The sequence below is a fragment of the Rattus norvegicus genome, chromosome 2 (assembly GCF_021556685.1).
Source record: "Rattus norvegicus strain SHRSP/BbbUtx chromosome 2, alternate assembly SHRSP_T2T, whole genome shotgun sequence".
Classification (NCBI taxonomy): Eukaryota; Metazoa; Chordata; class Mammalia; order Rodentia; family Muridae; genus Rattus; species Rattus norvegicus.
Genome location: NC_141535.1, coordinates 28,919,199 through 28,943,718, shown reverse-complemented (window position 1 = coordinate 28,943,718; position 24,520 = coordinate 28,919,199). Strand labels below are relative to the sequence as shown.

Genomic DNA, 24,520 nt, shown 5'->3' with positions numbered 1-24,520 from the left:
TTTCAACCAGCTGGACACACTTGGACTTAGTTCTATGAAGCCCAGTCTGTGACTTTCCCATGGAACTATCTTCTTGAGATAGCTCCGAGGCCCAAAGGTCCTCGATCAGCCAAGATAACAGGAAACACTCCAACTTTTGTCCTCTGATGGCAGGTGGCTCCATGGTGCTCTCGGGGATCAGCTGCTTCTTCCTGTGGTTTGGCACCAGCGAATCCATGATGATAGGCATGCTGTGCTTGTACAACGGACTGACCATCTCAGCGTGGAACTCTCTTGATGTAGTCACGGTGGAACTATACCCCACAGACCGGAGGTAGGCAACACGGGACCACAGAAATGTCATTACAGAAATAAGCCAGCTGTCACCCCCAAGGCAGTGAAAATCCACAAACTATCTAGGTTATGAACTTGTAGGGTTGGCTTGTATCTTTTCAAAAGGTTCCTAACAGGAGTTCCTAGGGCAGTGAAGAAATTTAATCACATCTGTGATCCACCGTGCTGGCTAACAATAACAGGGAGCTGAAATATCACAGTGAATTAGGATTTAATAGCCTGCCTAGCCTGCGTTTTGAGCACTTCTCAGTCCTACGATGATTACCTTACATTTGCAGGTTCCTGTACTAGCAGCTACAAAGAGGTTTCTGGAAGGTGTCTCTTGACCTTTCTAGTCTGTTAGAAGAAAGCCTAACATATTGATACTTATACAAAGAAGGCTGGAGAGATGGCTCAATGGGTAAAGCACTTGCCATGCCAAGTGTGAAGACCTAGAACCCACATACATCTGAGCACAGTAGCAGTGGTCTGAAATCCCATTGCTCCTAGTGGGAGGGGCAAAAACAGGAGAATCCCCAGAAACTCCCAGGCCAGCCAGCCTGGGCAAGCTGCAGCAAATAATAGACATTCTCGGGGCAAGTGGAAAGAGAAGAACAACACCTCAAGTTGTCCTCTGACCTCTGACATATCTGTACTTGCTCATGTGTGTGGGCACATACCCTTTCTTTTGAAGAAGAAGAAGAAGAAGAAGAAGAAGAAGAAGAAGAAGAAGAAGAAGAAGAAGAAGAAGAAGAAGAAGAAGAGGAAGAGGAAGAGGAAGAGGAAGAGGAAGAGGAAGAGGAAGAGGAAGAAGAAGAAGAGGAGGAGGAGGAGGAGGAGGAGGAGGAGGAGGAAGAAGAAGAAGAAGAAGAAGAAGAAGAAGAAGAAGAAGAAGAAGAAGAAGAAGAAAAAGAAGAAGAAGAAGAAGAAGAAGAAGAAGAAGAAGAAGAAGAAGAAGAAGAAGAAGAAGAAGAAGAAGAAGAAGAAGAAAAAGAAGAAGAAGAAGAAGAAGAAGAAGAGGAAGAAGAAGAAGAAGAAGAAGAAGAAGAAGAAGAAGAAGAAGAAGAAGAAGAAGAAGAAGAAGAAGAAGAAGAAGAAGAAGAAGAAGAAGAAGAGGAAGAAGAAGAAGAAGAAGAAGAAGAAGAAGAAGAAGAAGAAGAAGAAGAAGAAGAAGAAGAAGAAGAAGAAGAAGAAGAAGAAGAAGAAGAAGAAGAAGATTGCTGCTTGAATAGTTAGTCATACAGTCCCCCAAAAAGACACGGATCTCTTGGGCATCGAGGGTGGGACGTCAGCAGCTGAATAATTACATTCAAAGCATTAAAATCCTGCTTTGCCATCTGACATGAGCTGAAACATATGCCCTGTGCCATATGTTCATGCAAAGTCCCATGTTTTATTGCCATGGAAGTTCTCTGCATTGGGATACTCTGTAGCCTTTGAAAAGAAAGGGTGCTCCCATCCCGCCCCCCCAAAAAGGACTTCACTGAGACATTTGAGCTCTTGACTTGTTACTGATCTTGTGATTTGATTTTGTCGATGTATTACACCCCTGGGTACATCCTGGATAGGGAAGACTCATGCATTTATCCCTCAGGAACATCTTCACAGCACTTCTTGGCATAAAGGACCCGTATTAGTACCCATATGCCTAACTTCCTATAGAGCATCCAAAACCCCAGGCCCTAAAATACTTCTTACCAAACATTTTCATTCACACCCTTAGTAAATTCCCCATCATTTGCTCCAGCAGTGGGAACCATACAGGATGCCTACAGCATCCCTGGACCCATCCACCCTGTGCTTGCTCTCTAGGTGTCAGGAGAATACCACATTTTCCCTCATCAGCATCTCACTGAAACCTGGGCCCACCAAATTGGACATTTAAGCCACGCCCTCTGTGTTAAAGCAAGGGTGTGAGAGCCTCCTTCCCATTTGCTTTACATTGCGAGTTTGATGGAATTTTAGATTAAACCACCTAGTCACACAGCTCATAAGAGGATGAGGGATGAGTAGCCTCCTGGGGAGGGGCTTTGAAAAGGAGAAAAGAAAAACACAAGGGTTGGGTGAGCCTTTCCTCTGAATAAGCTCGGTCTGCCTCGGTTCTGAATTTGGGAAGGTGAAACGCCAAGTAAAGAGAAGGGATGCTTGCTGTGTGCGTTCCCCTGGGTCCTCCATGAAAGAGGAGGGCAGGAAGTGATTGGATGTGCAAGGACTGGGTAAGCTTCTTGTCCGTGAAGGACAAGCAGGGAAAGGTTAAATGCATGGTTATGTGTATATACAGTTACAGCATGGTCCCCCTGTGCTACTGGGAGAAGGGATGTGGAAGTTACTGTGTCAGAGAGAGTTTCTTGGAAGAGCAGTATCTGAACCTGGGCTTGAGGAATAGTGGGTCCAAGCACACAAAGAGGTGAACAGAAATGGTAGTCTGTAAAATGCCACCTGAAAAGCCCTGGAAAAGAGAACTAGCAGAGCCCAGCAGAAACTCTGTCACAGAGGCCAATGCACTGAGCTACCCATGAGGACAAGAAGATGGGACCACCGACAGAGACACAGACAAATCAGTCATAGTTGAAAGTTCACTCAATGCCCAGAGAGGAGGTAGGAATCTCGCTTGCACTGCACCCCAAGGAGAAAGACATAATCTAGAGAAAGTGTGGATGGGAAAAGAAGAGAAGTCCAAATTCCAGGTGTTCATGGATATTTGGGGGAAAAATAAGAAAATTGCGTGCTCGTCTGCATACTGAAATGAGAGGAGGTTCTCAAAGGGGACCCTTGTTTCAGCTTGCATGGTTAACAGAAATGGTTATGTCAGGGACAGGGACCCTGAGGCAGTGACACTCTGGAGGAGCAGAGCACTCAGACTGCAGTCAGGGAGATAACAGGTTCCATTTGGAGGATGTTGAATTCTCACATCTGCATGGAGGGGCCCGATGTGCATTTGAATATTTATGTTGGAAGCAAAAAGATGCCTGAAGCCAGGAGGGAGCCCATTGACTAATTGATCCAAAAGATACTTAGGGAATGCATATCTTGGACCGGGGCGTTTCAGTCACCGGGATACAGTGACTGTCAGACAGCAAGCCTAGTCTTAATGGAGCCTACACAGTGTCAGAGAAGACAGTCAATAAACGACTAGCTAAGTAAAGCAGGCATAGCGTATCAGTTGGTACTGAGTACTGTGGAGAAAAACGAAACTGTCCAGGGACATAGAGAATGCTGGCAGGAAGGAGAGCTGTGGTTGTAACAGCATCGTCCAGGGAGATGCAGAGTCTGTGAGGTGATAGATACTTCTGAAGAGAGCTTTCACAGCACAGGTGACAGTGAGTGTCGAGGCCCTCAGGGTATGAGAGGATGAGAAGGGATCAGTTGGAGGAGTGGCTAAACCAGGTTTATACACCATTCAATCTCCCCACCCTTCTTTTTTTAACCCCTCCCCCCCGTTTCTTGTCAAAACTGTAGACTTCTCTCAAATCCTAAGTGTAGTCAAGTGGCCTTGTGCGCTCTGGTGCGTATTTTTGCTTCTCAGCCAGCACAGCTGCCATCTGGCCAGTGGCTTCCTGCTACCACCGTGTGGCCACAGCAGAGTTCACACTTCTGTGCCCTTCATCCTAGTGGCTCTCCATCCCTGGAGCCCAGGCTAGGAACCACAGCTGGAAGGTGAGGTAACCTGTGCTCACAGAGCACTGCTCAGGCCTCCGGCCCCTGAGCAGGTCTGTCTGCAGAGTGTATGAGTGAGTTCCTGCCTCTCCCCGGCTGCTTCTCATGTAGGAGATATCGTGTTCAGATACGATCCCAGAGAAGTAAACTCCTGGCAGCTCACACCCGACACCCCCTGCTGGTCTTGATGGTTTGTGCTGTCACCCTGATCCAGTGAGCTAGCCTCAAACCGCTTACCAGAGTTAACTCCCTAAGTCCCACCCCTCAGGATGGCTACTACTCAGACAGATATTTTGTTCCCTTCCCACCGTCAACCTGCAATCTTCCTGACTCTCTTACAGACCATCAGTGTGTCTATAGGGAGGCCACTCGGCTAGTCTGTGCCATGATTGTTTGAGGTGTGGGATGAGATGAAGTAACAACCTTCTTGTCACCAACCCATGCGTACCCAGTTTACTGGTCTCTATATGGCCATGCCATTCATTAAATCTGTTTGCATTTTCCCATATGTTTACACTTTGGCCATTCCGCAGAGTCTTTTTTTTTTTTTTTTTGGTCTCGGGAGAATGAGATCTGAGCATGGTGGCGTGTGTCTGTTACCCAGCACTGTGGGTACTGAGGCAGGAGGATTGGGATTACAAGTTTTAGGCCAATCTCAACTATATAGAAAATTCCAGGCCAGCCTGAGCTATGCAGCAAAAACCTGTCCCTGAGAAAAGAAGGGGAGCATAAGGGATGGGTAACACACGCTGGCTCTGGCACAGCTGCGTTGCCGTGGGACAGATGCTGCTGCCACCACCAGTTAAAATAGTGGCCTCTCTCTACTGACCAAGTTCTCGAATCAAAGGGCCACAGGCATCAGGAGTTAGTGATCACACAAACACCAGCTTGTAAGCTCATTGGGTGTCTGAGTCCTTGTTTAACTTTGGGGTGCAGAGCATGTGTGCTCTAGGACCTGAGGTCACACCAAGAAGACTGTACCATAGTTTGAGTCTGCCAGACACGGGAATACCTGATTGCTTGTTGTGCTGAGGGCGGGACATTGTTTCCGATCAACTTCGAGCCCTCAACCCTACTCATATCACCAAAGAAAATCCATCCCCTCACTTACTAGCATTCCCACTCCGTGCCAGCTGCTATGATAGATACTTCATCCCCTGCCTGCTGACTCCTGTTGAGCCGCCTTTAAATTCTGAGCTATGTTAGTAAACCACACCATAGAGCACATGTCACTAGTGGCCTTACTATTCACTATCCGTCTCTAACTAAAGCAATGGTTTTTTAAAAAGTAGGACTCTGTCTTCCTTATTTTCTGAATGAAAGAATTACACATCTTAAGCTGTGCATGGTAGCCCATACACCAGCACTTAAAAGTCAAAGGAAGGAAGAACCTACATTACATACTTTTTTTTTAAAGTTTTATTTATCATTTATTTTATGTATATGAGCACATTATAGCTGTCTTCAGACACACCAGAAGAGGGCATCAGATCCCATTACAGATGATTGTGAGTCACCGTGGTTGCTGGGACTTGAACTCAGGACCTCTGGGAGAGCAGTCAGTGCTCTAACCACTGAGCCATCTCTCCAGCCCTACATTACATAGACTTTGTCTCAGAACAAACAAACAAATAAACAAACAAAAAAAGGCAAAAAAAAAAAAAAACCCCAAACTAATACAAAAGTTTTCCTTGATCTTGGGATGCTTGGCTGTCACCTTCCTCCCTCACATCTCATTGCCTGCTAGGTCCTGCTGGCAGGACCAGCAGAGGCAAGGGAAACTGTTCTGAACCCAGGCGCAGGCCTGTTGGAAATCCGCTGGACACCTGGAGCAAGCCCCTTTGCTTTCCAGGACCTCGTTTCTGTCCTCTGTGAAGTGTGCAGTGAATGAGGTGCTGGGTGGAGAACTTCAGACGTTAACTTTACCCAGCTCTCACACCCTACAAGAGTAGTTATTCATACCTCCCTGCAGAAAGGGAAGGAGACCCGATCATGAAAGTAACTTGTCCAGGGTCACTTAGCCTCAGACAGGTGACAGGTGTAGTTCTCCGCCTTCCCAGGAGGCTTGAGACACAGAGTGGAGTTTCCCTGGGGAGGAGGCACAAGCCTATAATCCCAGCACTTGAAAGGCTGAAACTGGAGGATGGCAAATTGGAGAACTGCCTGGGTTGCAGAGTAAGGTCGAGGCCAGTCTGGATGATTTAGTGATTAAAGCAACAGTAAGAAAACAAAACAAGACCCGGTGAGAGAGAGACCCAACCGCCTGGTCAGGTGGGCACTCCTGAGGCTGCAGAGTGGAAGAGACCACCAACACTGCTCACCCCTGCCCACATTCCTGGCCCAAGAGGAAACTGTATAAGGCCGCTGGGCTCCCGTGGGGGAGGGCCCAGGAGAGGCAGGACCCCTGCCTGAGACACCACCAGAATCTGAAGGAAACAGACCAGATAAACAGTTCTCTGCACCCAAATCCCGTGGGAGGGAGAGCTGAACCTTCAGAGAGGCAGACAAGCCTGGGAAACCAGAAGAGACTGCTCTCTGCACACACATCTCGGACGCCAGAGGAAAAAGCCAAAGACCATCTGGAACCCTGGTGCACTGAAGCTCCCAGAAGGGGCGGCACAGGTCTTCCTGGTTGCTGCCGCTGCAGAGAGCCCGTGGGCAGCACCCCACGAGCGAACTTGAGCCTCGGGACCACAGGTAAGACCAACTTTTCTGCTGCAAGAAAGCTGCCTGGTGAACTCAAGACACAGGCCCACAGGAACAGCTGAAGACCTGTAGAGAGGAAAAACTACACGCCCGAAAGCAGAACACTCTGTCCCCATAACTGACTGAAAGAGAGGAAAACAGGTCTACAGCACTCCTGACACACAGGCTTATAGGACAGTCTAGCCACTGTCAGAAATAGCAGAACAAAGTAACACTAGAGATAATCTGATGGCGAGAGGCAAGCGCAGGAACACAAGCAACAGAAACCAAGACTACATGGCATCATCGGAGCCCAATTCTCCCACCAAAGCAAACACGGAATATCCAAACACACCAGAAAAGCAAGATCTAGTTTCAAAATCATATTTGCTCATGATGCTGGAGGACTTCAAGAAAGACATGAAGAACTCCCTTAGAGAACAAGTAGAAGCCTACAGAGAGGAATCGCAAAAATCCCTGAAAGAATTCCAGGAAAACATAAATAAACAAGTAGAAGCCCATAGAGAGGAGACACAAAAATCCCTGAAAGAATTCCAGGAAAACACAATCAAACAGTTGAAGGAATTAAAAATGGAAATAGAAGCAATCAAGAAAGAACACATGGAAACAACCCTGGATATAGAAAACCAAAAGAAGAGACAAGGAGCTGTAGATACAAGCTTCACCAACAGAATACAAGAGATGGAAGAGAGAATCTCAGGAGCAGAAGATTCCATAGAAATCATTGACTCAACTGTCAAAGATAATGTAAAGCGGAAAAAGCTACTGGTCCAAAACATACAGGAAATCCAGGACGCAATGAGAAGATCAAACCTAAGGATAATAGGTATAGAAGAGAGTGAAGACTCCCAGCTCAAAGGACCAGTAAATATCTTCAACAAAATCATAGAAGAAAACTTCCCTAACCTAAAAAAAGAGATACCCATAGACATACAAGAAGCCTACAGAACTCCAAATAGATTGGACCAGAAAAGAAACACCTCCCGTCACATAATTGTCAAAACACCAAACGCACAAAATAAAGAAAGAATATTAAAAGCAGTAAGGGAAAAAGGTCAAGTAACATATAAAGGGAGACCTATCAGAATCACACCAGACTTCTCGCCAGAAACTATGAAGGCCAGAAGATCCTGGACTGATGTCATACAGACCCTAAGAGAACACAAATGCCAGCCCAGGTTACTGTATCCAGCAAAACTCTCAATTAACATTGATGGAGAAACCAAGATATTCCATGACAAAACCAAATTTACACAATATCTTTCTACAAATCCAGCACTACAAAGGATAATAAAGGGTAAAGCCCAACATAAGGAGGCAAGCTATACCCTAGAAGAAGCAAGAAACTAATCGTCTTGGCAACAAAACAAAGAGAATGAAAGCACACAAACATAACCTCACATCCAAATATGAATATAAAGGGAAACAATAATCACTATTCCTTAATATCTCTCAATATCAATGGCCTCAACTCCCCAATAAAAAGACATAGATTAACAAACTGGATACGCAACGAGGACCCTGCATTCTGCTGCCCACAGGAAACACACCTCAGAGACAAAGACAGACACTACCTCAGAGTGAAAGGCTGGAAAACAACTTTCCAAGCAAATGGTCAGAAGAAGCAAGCTGGAGTAGCCATTCTAATATCAAATAAAATCAATTTTCAATTAAAAGTCATCAAAAAAGATAAGGAAGGACACTTCATATTCATCAAAGGAAAAATCCACCAAGATGAACTCTCAATCCTAAATATCTATGCCCCAAATACAAGGGCACCTACATACGTAAAAGAAACCTTACTAAAGCTCAAAACACACATTGCACCTCACACAATAATAGTGGGAGATTTCAACACCCCACTCTCATCAATGGACAGATCATGGAAACAGAAATTAAACAGTGATGTCGACAGACTAAGAGAAGTCATGAGCCAAATGGACTTAACGGATATTTATAGAACATTCTATCCTAAAGCAAAAGGATATACCTTCTTCTCAGCTCCTCATGGTACTTTCTCCAAAATTGACCATATAATGGGTCAAAAAACGGACCTCAACAGGTACAGAAAGATAGAAATAATCCCATGCGTGCTATCGGACCACCACGGCCTAAAACTGGTCTTCAATAACAATAAGGGAAGAATGCCCACATATACGTGGAAATTGAACAATGCTCTACTCAATGATAACCTGGTCAAGGAAGAAATAAAGAAAGAAATTAAAAACTTTTTAGAATTTAATGAAAATGAAGGTACAACATAGTCAAACTTATGGGACACAATGAAAGCTGTGCTAAGAGGAAAACTCATAGCGCTGAGTGCCTGCAGAAAGAAACAGGAAAGAGCATATGTCAGCAGCTTGACAGCACACCTAAAAGCTCTAGAACAAAAAGAAGCAAATACACCCAGGAGGAGTAGAAGGCTGGAAATAATCAAACTCAGAGCTGAAATCAACCAAGTAGAAACAAAAAGGACCATAGAAAGAATCAACAGAACCAAAAGTTGGTTCTTTGAGAAAATCAACAAGATAGATAAACCCTTAGCCAGACTAACGAGAGGACACAGAGAGTGCGTCCAAATTAACAAAATCAGAAATGAAAAGGGAGACATAACTACAGATTCAGAGGAAATTAAAAAAATCATCAGATCTCACTATAAAAACCTATATTCAACAAAATTTGAAAATCTTCAGGAAATGGACAATTTCCTAGACAGATACCAGGTATCGAAGTTAAATCAGGAACAGATAAACCAGTTAAACAACCCCATAACTCCTAAGGAAATAGAAGCAGTCATTAAAGGTCTCCCAACCAAAAAGAGCCCAGGTCCAGACAGGTTTAGTGCAGAATTCTATCAAACCTTCATAGAAGACCTCATACCAATATTATCCAAACTATTCCACAAAATTGAAACAGATGGAGCCCTACCGAATTCCTTCTACGAAGCCACAATTACTCTTATACCTAAACCACACAAAGACACAACAAAGAAAGAGAACTTCAGACCAATTTCCCTTATGAATATCGACGCAAAAATACTCAATAAAATTCTGGCAAACCGAATTCAAGAGCACATCAAAACAATCATCCACCATGATCAAGTAGGCTTCATCCCAGGCATGCAGGGATGGTTTAATATACGGAAAACCATCAACGTGATCCATTATATAAACAAACTGAAAGAACAGAACCACATGATCATTTCATTAGATGCTGAGAAAGCATTTGACAAAATTCAGCACCCCTTCATGATAAAAGTCCTGGAAAGAATAGGAATTCAAGGCCCATACCTAAACATAGTAAAAGCCATATACAGCAAACCAGTTGCTAACATTAAACTAAATGGAGAGAAACTTGAAGCAATCCCACTAAAATCAGGGACTAGACAAGGCTGCCCACTCTCTCCCTACTTATTCAATATAGTTCTTGAAGTTCTAGCCAGAGCAATCAGACAACAAAAGGAGATCAAGGGGATACAGATCGGAAAAGAAGAGGTCAAAATATCACTATTTGCAGATGACATGATAGTATATTTAAGTGATCCCAAAAGTTCCACCAGAGAACTACTAAAGCTGATAAACAACTTCAGCAAAGTGGCTGGGTATAAAATTAACTCAAATAAATCAGTTGCCTTCCTCTATACAAAAGAGAAACAAGCCGAGAAAGAAATTAGGGAAACGACACCCTTCATAATAGACCCAAATAATATAAAGTACCTCGGTGTGACTTTAACCAAGCAAGTAAAAGATCTGTACAATAAGAACTTCAAGACACTGAAGAAAGAAATTGAAGAAGACCTCAGAAGATGGAAAGATCTCCCATGCTCATGGATTGGCAGGATTAATATAGTAAAAATGGCCATTTTACCAAAAGCAATCTACAGATTCAATGCAATCCCCATCAAAATACCAATCCAATTCTTCAAAGAGTTAGACAGAACAAGTTGCAAATTCATCTGGAATAACAAAAAACCCAGGATAGCTAAAGCTATCCTCAACAATAAAAGGACTTCAGGGGGAATCACTATCCCTGAACTCAAGCAGTATTACAGAGCAATAGTGATAAAAACTGCATGGTATTGGTACAGAGACAGACAGATAGACCAATGGAATAGAATTGAAGACCCAGAAATGAACCCACACACCTATGGTCACTTGATTTTTGACAAAGGAGCCAAAACCATCCAATGGAAAAAAGATAGCATTTTCAGCAAATGGTGCTGGTTCAACTGGAGGGCAACATGTAGAAGAATGCAGATCGATCCATCCTTATCACCCTGTACAAAGCTTAAGTCCAAGTGGATCAAGGACCTCCACATCAAACCAGACACACTCAAACTAATAGAAGAAAAACTAGGGAAGCATCTGGAACACATGGGCACTGGAAAAAATTTCCTGAACAAAACACCAATGGCTTATGCTCTAAGATCAAGAATCGACAAATGGGATCTCATAAAACTGCAAAGCTTCTGTAAGGCAAAGGACACTGTGGTTAGGACAAAACGGCAACCAACAGATTGGGAAAAGATCTTTACCAATCCTACAACAGATAGAGGCCTTATATCCAAAATATACAAAGAACTCAAGAAGTTAGACCGCAGGGAAACAAATAACCCTATTAAAAAATGGGGTTCAGAGCTAAACAAAGAATTCACAGCTGAGGAATGCCGAATGGCTGAGAAACACCTAAAGAAATGTTCAACATCTTTAGTCATAAGGGAAATGCAAATCAAAACAACCCTGAGATTTCACCTCACACCAGTGAGAATGGCTAAGATCAAAAACTCAGGTGACAGCAGATGCTGGCGAGGATGTGGAGAAAGAGGAACACTCCTCCATTGTTGGTGGGATTGCAGACTGGTAAAACCATTCTGGAAATCAGTCTGGAGGTTCCTCAGAAAATTGGACATTGAACTGCCTGAGGATCCAGCTATACCTCTCTTGGGCATATACCCAAAAGATGCCTCAACATATAAAAGAGACACGTGCTCCACTATGTTCATCGCAGCCTTATTTATAATAGCCAGAAACTGGAAAGAACCCAGATGCCCTTCAACAGAGGAATGGATACAGAAAATGTGGTACATCTACACAATGGAATATTACTCAGCTATCAAAAACAACGAGTTTATGAAATTCGTAGGCAAATGGTTGGAACTGGAAAATATCATCCTGAGTGAGCTAACCCAATCACAGAAAGACATACATGGTATGCACTCATTGATAAGTGGCTATTAGCCCAAATGCTTGAATTACCCTAGATCCCTAGAACAAACGAAACTCAAGACGGATGATCAAAATGTGAATGCTTCGCTCCTTCTTTAAATGAGGAAAAAGAATACCCTTGGCAGGGAAGGGAGAGGCAAAGATTAAAACAGAGACTGAAGGAACACCCATTCAGAGCCTGCCCCACATGTGGCCCATACATATACAGCCACCCAATTAGACAAGATGGATGAAGCAAAGAAGTGCAGACCGACAGGAGCCGGATGTAGATCTCTCCTGAGAGACACAGCCAGAATACAGCAAATACAGAGGCGAATGCCAGCAGCAAACCACTGAACTGAGAATAGGTCCCCTATTGAAGGAATCAGAGAAAGAACTGGAAGAGCTTGAAGGGGCTCGAGACCCCAAAAGTACAACAATGCCAAGCAATCAGAGCTTCCAGGGACTAAGCCACTACCTAAAGACTATACATGGACTGACCCTGGACTCTGACCCCATAGGTAGCAATGAATATCCTAGTAAGAGCACCAGTGGAAGGGGAAGCCCTGGGTCCTGCTAAGACTGAACCCCCAGTGAACTAGTCTATGGGGGGAGGGCGGCAATGGGGGGAGGGTTGGGAGGGGAACACCCATAAGGAAGGGGAGGGGGGAGGGGGATGTTTGCCCGGAAACCGGGAAAGGGAATAACACTCGAAATGTATATAAGAAATCCTCAAGTTAATAAAAAAAAAAAGAAAAAAGAAAGAAAAAAAAACAGAAACAAACAAAAAATGCCTTAAATCTGAATCACAACGAGACCTACCGAAAATCCAGAAGCTCACGGGCTACTGGGCTGCACGTCAGCATGGATGGTCCTTGACCTCAGATGAACTCCCACTTGCTACCCAGCATGCCTGGTCACTCTATTCTTCTTTGCCCTGGCCCTGCCCCGAACTTTCAAGCCAGGTTAATCAGATCCAGTGATAAGACACAAAGGCACTCATTATTGTCTGGGTTTCAGAGGAATTGCTTTATTTCGGTAGGAGCAAATAACAGAAACAGGCACCTGTAAAAAAGTAACAGGAAGCCCTTGGATGGTAGAGGGACTTCTAGGATGACGTGGACAGCCACCTCGACCCTAGGGAGACTGCTCAGCCCACAGCGTGTGGGGAGCTCTTTCTACCTGAGGGAGTGAGGAAAGCAGGTTAGTGGGGGTTCAGGCTGGCATCCAGCCTCATTAAGGAAGATGCTGTTCTTCTCGGTAAGACAAGTATTCCCCATTAAATATCAGAAGACTGTGGAGGGACAGGCACACAGTTCATGGTGGTTTCCCTGACTCACATGTGGGAGGGTCCGGTTCAGTCCCCAGCGCTCACACAGTGACAAAGAGCAAGCTACTGCACTCGGTCTTCTGACCTGAGAATTCAGTCATGTTCCCTGAAGGGGCGGGATGGGAGGCAAGGTGGTATTTTAGCATCAAATAAACAGACATCATCCAAGTAATACCCAAGAAAAGGTCCAAAATTGGTCACTTAAATGCTTCAAAAGTCTACTTCTGACATACTTGGAAGCAGCCAGGAAGTTGCTCATTTACTGAGTATCCCAGTCATCCTTACTCCTCTGAGAAGGGCTCATGGGGGAGCAGCTGCGAGGACTAGGCAGCCCCTCCAGATGTAGCCAGCCTGTGGGAGGCTAACTCCAAGTCAGGAGATGCCCCGAATCGCAGCAGGCAAGTGTATGAGAGAATGGTGTGGGCAGAAGCCTCAAAGGAAAGACCCCGGAGGAGCCAGGAAAGAGGAGAAGTTAGGGCAGGATGAAGCTGATGGCGCTTGGTAGAAGAACTAGATAAGGCACGTGAGATGCAAACTGAACAGAGGCAGGAGCCAGCGTGGTGGCTGGTGCCTTGGAGTCCTCGTGCTCTGACATGCTGCGTCAGGATTGTCCCAGGTTGGTCTGGGCTACACAGAGACTGTGTCTAAAACAAGACAAAGCACCAGCACCAAAACCAACGAAACAGAATGTGGAGGTGCGAAGGATGGGGGTGGCTCGAGTATATTGTATGACGGGTTTTTTTTTTCCTTAATACAAAAATAACAAGAGCAACAATTAAAGCAAACAGAAACAGGAGCACAGCTGGGTGTGGTGGCACCTGTCTCTTAATCTCAGGACTCCAGAGGCAGAGGCGGGCAGATTTATGAGTTCAAGGCCAGCCTGGTCTACACAGTGAGTTCCCGGACAGCGAGGGCTACAAAGAGAAACCCTGTCTTGAAAAGAAAACAAAAACAAACACAAAAAGCAGGAGCACACTCAGAAGAGTAGCCCTCTCTGTTTTCTCTGCCCTCCCTCTCCCCCTCCTTTTCCCCCTTTTCCTCTCCCCCCCGCCCCTCCCCCTCTCCCTCTTTCTCCTTTTCCCCCTTTCTGCCTCCCCCTCCTCCTCTCCCATCCCCCTCCTCTCCCCTCTCCCTCTCCCTCCTCCTCTTTCTCACCCATCTCACAGATGTAACATATCTCGAAGCTGCCAGTCTCCACTAAGCAGAATCCTCCACACGCTTCCTGGCCATTCTATACTGCCCAGCACCCTAATGAACACAGGCCCAGCCTGTTGTGCATTTGAGTGTTAATTACAGTATCATGGATGTTACCCTGAACTTGGAAGCCTCACTAGACAAGGGTGCAGTTAGAGAAATGGTGGTTACATGCTAAATGAAACATTCAAACACAAACGACATGAGACAAAGCCTTAAAAAAAAAGAAAAGAAAAGCAACACTGACATGAGACAAAGCCTTTAAAAAAAAAAAGAAAAGAAAAGCAACACTGTATAGAAGCTCTGCTTGAGGTAATTTGCATGACTGGGAACAGGCAGAAAAGGATTCAGAGAGAAAATGATTTGTTGGCAGAGGGGAAATGCATGTTTTCCTTTGTCCTTCCCTCGAGTGTTTAATAGTACACTCAAGTCAATTTTTAAAGGGCACCCATGCCTGGGAAGGTTCTCAGTCCTGGGTATACCTTGTGGTCCCTTAGAACTTCTGAAAAACACCAATACCTAGACCCCTGGAGAGCAGTAAAATCAGAACTTCTGTAGATGTGGCCCTTATGAATTGTTATGGGACATTACTATTTGCACTTTGTCTTGTGGTTTTGCTTTGAAACAGGGAATCATTCATGTAGCTCAGGCTGGTCCTATATTTGTTATGTAGCCCAGGCTTGCCCTAGTCTTGCAGTCCTTCTGCCACTGCCTCCCATGTGCTGGGTTTACACGCATATGCCGCCGTATCCAGGAGGCACTGCTCTTTGGAAAGCTAGGAGGTTGGGTGGTATCTAGTAGTGGAGTGTTTGTGCCTGCCCACACTCCTTGATCAGTCAGCTTACCATCCCAACCCTAGGTTGACAACAGCCATGTACAAAGGCAGGAAACATGCACTCAGGCCTGGAGAGAGATAGCCTGTTTGGCATTAAGGAAGTCTTTGGGGTGTGGTAAGGTGGACTGCATGGGTACTGTGACATAAGACAAGTGAACAGCATGAGGGAAGAGTACCCTGTCCATATGTTATCCTTCAACAGGTAATTTCCAGCTGCCTCAACATGGCCAGTCCTGTTCTCGTGCATCTGAGACATCTTCCCTGACTGTACCTACCCCAAGTCTGTCCAGACTCGCACGCTACAGCATTGTTCATCCTTTGCATGCAGGTGTGCATGTGTATGTGTGTGATGCATGCGTGTAGTGTGTGTGATGTGTGTATGTGTGTGTGGTGTGTATGTATATGGTGTGTGTAGTGTGTCTGCAAGTGTGCACCTGCATGTGTGTGTGTGTGCGTACATGTGTGTGTATGTGTGGTGTATGTGCATGTGTGTAGGTGTGAGTGTGTATGTGGTGTGTGTGCATGCATGTGTTGTGTGTGATGTGTGGGGAGGAGTATGAGTATGTGTGGTATGTATGCATGCATGTGTGTGTGTATATGTGTGTGAGGTGTGTTTGCACACACATGTGTTGCAATATGTGTGTATGTAAGCATACACATGCATGTGTGTGTGCACACAAGCACATATGTATGTGTGGTATGTATGCATGTGTGTAGGTGTGAGTGTGTGTGTGTGTGTATGTGTGTGGTATGGTGTGTGTGCGTCTGTGTATGTGTGTGGTGAGTGTCACTATCTATCCTCACTTGCTTCTGTGGAAAGAGAGCCTTCAGCTCTGTAGTCAGTGCAGCATGGGACAGCACTCAGCAAGCATGCAATGCTCAGTTGCTTGACGTCGTATGACGGTGCACATCTGTACTCCCAGCACTAGGAAGGTGGGAGTAGGAAGCTGGAGAGTTCAAGGCCAGCCTGGCGCATAAACAAAAGAAATGAAAGAGTACATAATGGGCGATCACGAAATGAATATAAGTAATCGCATAGGAGAACATGCCCATAGGAGCGCACCTAAGCTCTCTGCTCAGTAAACACTCAAGGGCTTCTAGGCAAATTAGCACTGTACTTTGTAAAATCAACAGGTTCAGTGCCAAAACAGCTCTGAGCTGACCTGGGAAACTAGCCTTTGTTCACAGAATTGTTTCTGAGACAAACGAAATTGTGTGTTTCAAATAACCCGTTTCCAGATGAATGTTTACATCAAAATGGAGCCCCGATTTAAGCACAGTCTGTACTTTTCCAAATGCCTCGTGCTGAGTCTTGAGTATTCTTTTTATAACTTCTCTGGATCATTTGACTATGCTGACTAGAAAAAAAAAAATGCTCCTTCCAGAGGCTCAGCCTAGAAGAGAAGATTTCTTTTTTCCGTTCAGCAGGTGACATCTGTGAAAGGAGTCTGAACTCTGCTATTCCAGGCCTTTACCCAGTACATCAATTACCTTTTCCCTAACAATTTCCTCAGTAGGCAGGGCAGGGACTTAGCGTGTTAGAACAATGGCTAGTCATGGTCCGTGACATGCCGGGCATGACCCTAAGTCTTCATATCTTTCTCCTTTTCATCCCAAACATAAGCATCCCTCAGCAACAAGGTACAAAGGAAGAAGCTGTTAGGACAATCCCTGTCTCCCTTCATCTACAATGGAGCCAGCAGTTGCTTTTTCCAACCTCCATTAAAACACAGAACAGGGGCTGGAGAGATGGCTCAGCCGTTAAAGGCTAGGCTCACAACCAAAAATATAAAACACAGAACAGGGCTAGAGAGATGGCTCAGCAGTTAAGAGCACCGAATGGTCTTTCAGAGGGCCCCGGTTCGATTCCCAGTGCCCAACAAGTGCCTCACCATGGTCTACAATTCTAGTTCCAAAGGATTAGATGCCCTCTTCTGGCTTCCTTGGACACTGCATACAAGTGATACACAGATACGCCTGCAGGCAAAATACATATACATAAAAAATATAAAATGTAATGAATTGAATCCTGAGACAATGTAACTAAACTAGAACCCACTAAATTGTGAAATCCTCCAAAGAACTAGTCACGTTTCAGTCTCAGAAGGGAGCACTGTAGAGTTTATGGGACAAAAGGAGGAGGCATGGGGCAGTGTAAGGGAAGGATTTATAAGTAATAGAGTTATTGTTATAGTAATATAATAATAATATGTTATATTATTGTGTAAGCAATAACAGAGAACAAAGTCTAGCTGGAAGAAGGGAAGGGGCGGAGCTTGTCGAGAAAGAGCAACATTTCCCTCTCCCCTTTTGATGAAGCCTGGGTAAAAAGGTGGTAGGAAAATATGTCAGACACGGGGCCCAGCCTGCTGCTGAGAAATCAAGCAGAGACTCCTGGAGCTTCGAGTCCCTGCCCTCGGGGGCGTGGAAGCATTGGTAGAAGCATTAGGTGACCTACAAAAGCCTTAAGGAAAAGCGGAGGGGAACTGAGCGAAAGCCTTACTTCAGAGGATGCAGATAGCCCCTAGGGAGGCTTGCTTTGGGAATGGTTTTTGTAACACAGCTGGGCCTCGGATGCACTGAGCTTCTCATTCTCCAGCTGCAGATATCTGAAGGAATAACTCAAGTTCTGAGAGAAGGGCAGGCATGATTTCTTGAATGCTGACACTAGGGCTCATTTGAAGTACTGCTTCAGCTCGGGAAACGAAGACAAGACACAGAATGTCAAGAAATAAGAAGTCTTTCTTCTAGAATCCTCTCCTTTAGAATCCTCGGTTAGCAGATGCTCCCAAAGCCATCCCTGCCACTGATGTTTCAGTCACTCTGTCCCCAGCTCTAGTTCCAGTGATGCAAGGAGGATCCCTCCACATTTTATACCCCGTTCCGGGTCACAGCAGAGGGTTGTGGCTCGGTGACATATGGTGACTCTAGCCCAGATGTTAATCCTATAAGGGTCATTCTGCAGCTTGGGTGTCCTAGACTTCTTCATGGCGAGAGAATGTTTTCCTTTTTCTTATCAACGACACGCATGCTATCGCTGTTTTCCCAACAGGATGTGCTTTAACACCAGAAGATGAAGGGGCGGTGGCTCATGACAGTGTGTTAGACAAAGGACCAAGGGGAGCCAGGGCTGGGGGGAGTGGGGGATGGGGGGGATGAACAAGTGGTACTCAGTAGATGTTTAAGACAATAGGTTATGCTGAGTGCCACCATATTGTGGGACGAATTTGTCACCTTCTATTTGTCAAACCCTACAGGATGTACATCACCCAGAGTGAGTCCTAGTGTTGATGGGTGATCGTCCACTGATGGTGATGTTAGTGCATGCTAGCCCATCAAAGAGCCTGGAAAGAATGAGGACGGGAGCTAAGGAAGCAGCAGGGTTTGTATAGGAGAAGGACTTACACGCTAAAGACTTGTCTAAGCTGTGGTTGAGAACGAGGTCTGGAATGAGAGACATGTGGAGGGCAGACTCAGCAGAGAGACAGCAGATCATCTTGCTACTCTCTTTTCTGATTGATAGGTGAAGGAAGGCAAGGGACCTTTCCTCTCTCTACACCAGAGCTCTATGTTCGTGGGGAAATCAGGCATGTAGTTCTCTCTACTGATTTTGGGTTTTTTCTTATTGTTGTTGTGTTGTTGTTGTTGTTGTTGTTGTTGTTGTTGTTTGCTTATTTGCTTGCTGCTCTGTTTAGATGTGTCTGAGCCAGCAAGATCATTGGTAGAGTGCATGAACACCCAGACTGGCCTCTTGGGTTCACAGGGTCGAGGTAGGCTTGGAGACGTTGATTCTTTTTCAGTGACGTAGCAAGGGGCTGGCTGCATAGGAACACGATGCATTTCTCAGATTCTGAAAACCTTCAGTGTCGGCGCCAGCACCGACCTGGTACCGAGAATTGGGCGAAAGCCTACAGGATGAAAGAAACACACACACACACACACACACACACACACACACACACACACACACACACACACGTTATCGTGTCAAGCCAGGAGAGGAAGAGAGAGAGAGAGAGAGAGAGAGAGAGAGGAAATGGAGAGCGGAGGGAAGAGTGAGAGTGAGGAAGAAGAGTGAGAGTGAGAGGAATAGTGAGAGAGTCTCCTGTAGCTTTATTCACCACTTATATACCCAAGTCTCCAGGTAGAAAATAACTGGGAAGCACAGTGGGAAACCCTGGCTCCTGACTACCTGGCTCGTGACTTCGGTAACAAAAGACCAACTACGAGACCTGAATTGATTAGGGAGAAATCCCAGAAGACCAGCCTAAATCTCAAGGATAAAGGCTGAGGAAGTAAAAGGCAGAAGTAAATTGACCACCACCCAGGTGTGGTCCAGGTGTGTCAGTTCCACGTGCATCAGCCGGGCTCAGCAGAGGTCATGCAGTGGAGACACCGGGTGTTTACTACTTCTTTTCTTCCTGTGCTGTAAATACATGGGAGAGGCCTCTGTCCAACAATCCCATGACTTTTACTGTGGCCATGCAGTTACAAAGCGGCCAGGCCCAAATCCAATATGGCACTACACTTCAGTGCAGGAAATATCACTGTATGAGCTATGACAAGCATATGTCAAAGGAAACCCCACACTTGGACGGCCAAATCACTCACAGAAAGGTGGGCGCTAACCACTTCACTCTGGAGCACACAAGACTCCGTTTCCTTTGTGAGTTGAATGAAAACACGTCCTAAAAATGCTGTACATCTAATCTGCCTTTAATCCCTACTGACACCCAGCAAGAGGCCAGAAAACATGGGACTGACAGAATGCCAGAAGGAAACTTACATATTCTCATGATGTCCGCGGTAGATGTAAAATCATGGGAGAATTGGCATTTCCTGCCCAAAAGGGTGCAGAAAAACCACCCAGCGTGTGAATGAAGACTTTTATTTCCCAAAGAATATACATGTCTGGGAGGAGGGTGAAGGTCAGTGATGGGACACAGCTTGGTGTGCCTGAGGCTCTGGGTTCAATCCCCAGAGGGAGAGAAAAAGGAAAGAAGTGAGAAGAGGTTAGGGAGGGGGAGGAACCAGATGACAAGAGACAGGAAGGGGAAGGGCCTCACAGGCCTGCCGGTCTTAGATGCTAACACACAACAGACAAGATCTCTAGGCCCACAATCTGATTCTCTGTAACTTAGATCTATCTCCCACAAAGAATTCCAAAAAGGAAATGGTGTGTGTGTGTGTGTGCGTGTGTGTATGTGTGTGTGTGTATGTGTGTATGTGTGTGTGTGCGTGTGTGTGCGTGTATGTGTGTATGTGTGTGTGTGCGTGTGTGTGTGTATGTGTGTGTATGTGTGTATGTGTGTGCGTGTGTGTGTATGTGTGTGTATGTGTGTGTGTGCGTGTGTGTGTATGTGTGTGTGTGTGTGTGTGAAATATGTGCATGTTTTATGTTCAAGTAAACATATGTGGAGGCCTCCCTCTTTCCTTCCTTCCTTCCTTCCTTCCTTCCTTCCTTCCTTCCTTCCTTCCTTCCTTCGGACACAGGGTCTATCTATCAGGTAGGAGTCCACCGTTTCAGCTAGGCTGGTTGGTTCCCAATGCCTGCCTGCCTTCCTTCCTCTGCCCCCTGCCTGCCCAGCGCTGGAGTTACAGGCATCAAAGCCCTGCCATGTTACATGAGCTCTGAGGGTTTGAGTTCAGGTCCTCTGGCTTTCACAGACAGCACCTAAGAGTACTGAGCCATCTCCCGGCCCTCGGTGACATTAGCTCACTACGAACTAGCTTGCTGGTTTCTAACGCTGCACACCACTAATCTGAGGGTCCGCGTGCTCGTGAGTTTCAGATTGCAAAGCACTTTGGACTGCAAGTTTCTGGGTGAAAAGTGTTCAACTACAGGAAAGGCCATGCACATGTTCCAAATTCTAACCCGAAACAGTTATGGCCCCACACATTCCAGATCAGGCATGCTCAGGCTGCAAAACATTAGGGATGAAAGTCTGCTAGTTCACCTTCTCGGTACCTAAAAGAGGAAGACATGCCTCTTGAAATTCACTTGACTTTCATTGTTTAAAAAATCAAGCACAGGCTGGAGAGATGGCTCAGTGGTTAAGAGCACTGACTGCTCTTCCAGAGGTCCTGAGTTCAATCCCTAGCAACCACATGGTGGCTCACAGCCATGTAATGGGATCCAATGCCGTCTTCTGGTGTGTCTGAAGAAAGCAATCGTGTATCCATATACATAAAATACATAAATAAATGCTTTAAAACTGAAGCATTTTATACCGACCTGGCAGCAAATACCCTATAAGCATAGTTCTCAAGAGGCTGAGACAGGAGGATTCTAAGTTTAATGCTAACTGATTCCCACAAGGTCTCTGATCTCCACATACACACTGGATGAATAAATGAGTATAAAAAATAAAGTCTAGGAATATTCACTTAGATAACTAATAAGAGGAAAATGAAAATTAAATAACCCTAAAGAAACCCATTGCCTTATCACTCTCAACAGGGTAAAGCATCCGAAGGTACCTGGGTGAGTCCGGGTGTGCGGCTAACTGATCACCCTGTGCAACAGACCTAATGCAAGAGGCTTTGGAGGGTTGGGTAGCAGAAACAGTCTCAGAGTGGGGATATGAGACAGACAGGGAGAGCGACAGGGAGACAGTTAAAACGAGAGACAAAATGAGGAGGGAGGGAGGGAGAGAAAGAGGGAGAGAGAGGGAGAGAGGGAGAGGGAGAGAGAAGGAGAGAGGGAGAGGGAGAGGGAGAGGGAGAGGGAGGGAGAGAGAGAGAGAGAGAGAGAGAGAGAGAGAGAGAGAGAGAGAGAGAGAGAGAGAGACGCCTTTTAAAGGGTGCGCCTGTTGCATAGCAACTCTTAGCGATGGTGGAAATGCGCAGCACCGGATGTTGACGTAAGTAAACTACAGGTGCTGAGCCGCTGAGAGGCAGGCTGATAGTGTCTGATATGTGACAGTCGTATTTTATTCTGGAACAAGATTAAGCTTCCTTTTTAAATACAGTTGTCACCAAGATTATGGACACTTATAAAACAGAGTAACAAGTCACTTTTGTAAGGACATGAGAGTCTGCCTGATCACCCAGTGCCACTCCCAAGGGTCTTCGCCAGGGACAGAGGAAGAGGCCCAGCTTCTCCCAAGCTAAGCAGAGGCGAGCTGACTCCTACGGATAGAAGCTTCAAGTCTGCTTTTATCCCGAGAGGACTTACATGGAGTAAAATTGACTTTTACTTAGTAGAACCTTCCTTCCAACACCCATTGGGCCATGAAAGAGTTTTATTTTTTTCCTTCTATACCAAAATAAGAGTCAGTAGAGTGGTGTGTACGTCATCAAGAGACTGGCCGCGGCACTGACAGCTGGCTTCTCTGCCTCCGCGTTTGCTAACAAGCATTTAATTATCTGCTTCACTGACATATGGCGCAAACCACATAAAGACCATCGAGAATGGCTGCGTGGAAAATGAAAGCCTAAAGCTGGACTCGGCATCAATTTCTAAACCTTGTCTGTGTTTCTGTCCCTTGCAGAGCAACGGGCTTTGGCTTCTTGAACGCACTCTGTAAAGCAGCGGCCGTCCTGGGAAACTTAATATTCGGCTCCTTGGTCAGCATCACCAAAGCAATCCCTATCCTGCTGGCTTCCACCGTGCTCGTGTGTGGAGGACTCGTGGGGCTGCGCCTGCCCGACACAAGAACCCAGGTTCTGATGTGACAAAAGCCATTCTCTTCTCTCACCATGGGTCAGCCCTATTGCCTGACTCAAGGCTTCAGAGTTTTTATGTATAGAAAGGTGGCCAAGTATCAGAACTCAAACTTTTGCTGTGACGTAAATGTAGCTGTGTATTGTCCCCGCCAGTGTGATTTGCAGGGTCTTCCCCCTCCCCCGCGCCTTGTTATCTTTTCCTAATTGTGATGTTCCTGCTTCCCAGTGCCCCGTGGAAATGTTCCTAAAATGTCCCGGTTAGCCATGCTTTCCTGAGGACTACATTCACCAAGAATCTAAAAAGCCTGCTGCTGGCACTCTATTAACAGGAAGTTTAAGTTGGCATAATTGAGTTTGTGCTGAGGAAAGGGATTTCTTTCTCTCTTTTTTTTTTTCTCATACAGTGTGATATTTCCTGTTTATTTAGAAAAAGGACAGCCAGCCACTCTAGCTGTTATAGCAGGGTATTTCAAGAAAACTGTGTGACACCAAGCACTTCTGGGCGGGGCAGGGGGTGGGGGAGGGAACACTCTTAGAGGCAGGACTGTTAAGGTGATTTTGCTAACAAAAATTTAAGGTCTGTCCCCAGTTGGTGACAAAGCCCTACTTGAGCACAGAAGGCAGGCTTTAGATAGAAATGGGTAAGAAATTCACAGCCAAAGCTATTTGGAAATGCAGACGAAAACTTCTCTCATATGACCTCTTGAGGGACAACACCACACACTCTCCTTTGATCAACTGTCCACTGTCACTTTTTAGCCCAAATCTCTACAACAGGTCCCGTCTTCCGCTTCCCCAGAAGGCTGTGAGCTCCCAGCCTTGTGTCTTGTTTCTGAGACAGCCTGCTCTCCCAAGCAACCCTCCATCGGGACAGCACTTCCTGGTGGGTGGGTATCTGTTTTACCTCTGGAATCTTCATGTGCATGGAAGGAGGGGTCAGCAGGACGTTCCCACGGGGCCAGCTGTCAGCTAGATGACCTTCTAGTCTCTTGCTGAGCGCCCCTCCCCCCCCCAGGCCCATCCTTTCACACATCTTTGAAATCTGAAGCCTCCTTGTAGATTTGCAGCCTGTGATAACAACCAGCATAAGGCCCATATTTAAACAGCATTCTCTTTTTAAGCGCCTCTGTCTTGTTGGAGGGCCTCTTTGCTTATTTTAAGCTTTTCTTGCATGACCACAGCCCTGGGGCTTCCAGAGAAAAGGAAACTTCTGTTTCCACTAATCATTATGTTCAGAGATGGCCCTGCTCCCTGGAGGCCCTGCTGCCTCCCTTTCCCTAGCACATTCCCTGATGGGCTCTGGGAGATCAAATTCTGTGAAAAGCTCCTTGATTAGCATAAGCCATTAATCCGCTGTCCCCATCAAGTAACGAAGGCTTGGTAGAGGGAGGGACAGCCTAGAGCTAAGATAGATGAAAGCTGCAGAAAGAAAGTGGTTCCCTGCAGATAATCCAAGTGCCCAGAGCCTGGGCATCAAGGTTTATGGGAGCAAGAACCACAGAGCTGACCAGAATAGGGAGGCATGATGATTTGAAAGACACCAACAAAGTGGGACCAGAACAGAACTCACTTCTGTTTCTCACCCCGGGAAACAAACCTGTATTTCCAAAGCTG

At 45.7% G+C, this 24,520-nt stretch overlaps 1 protein-coding gene across 1 annotated transcript in view; it reads left to right on the top strand.

The window, feature by feature from the left end:
* Positions 1-23,129, top strand: part of Sv2c (synaptic vesicle glycoprotein 2c) — a 192,516-nt gene extending 169,387 nt beyond the window's left edge. Inside the window, 2 exon segments of the mRNA NM_031593.2 lie at positions 154-313; positions 22,732-23,129. Coding sequence (NP_113781.1) covers positions 154-313; positions 22,732-22,915 — 344 coding nt within the window. The 3' untranslated portion in view covers positions 22,916-23,129.
* The last annotated feature ends 1,391 nt before the right edge of the window (positions 23,130-24,520 follow it).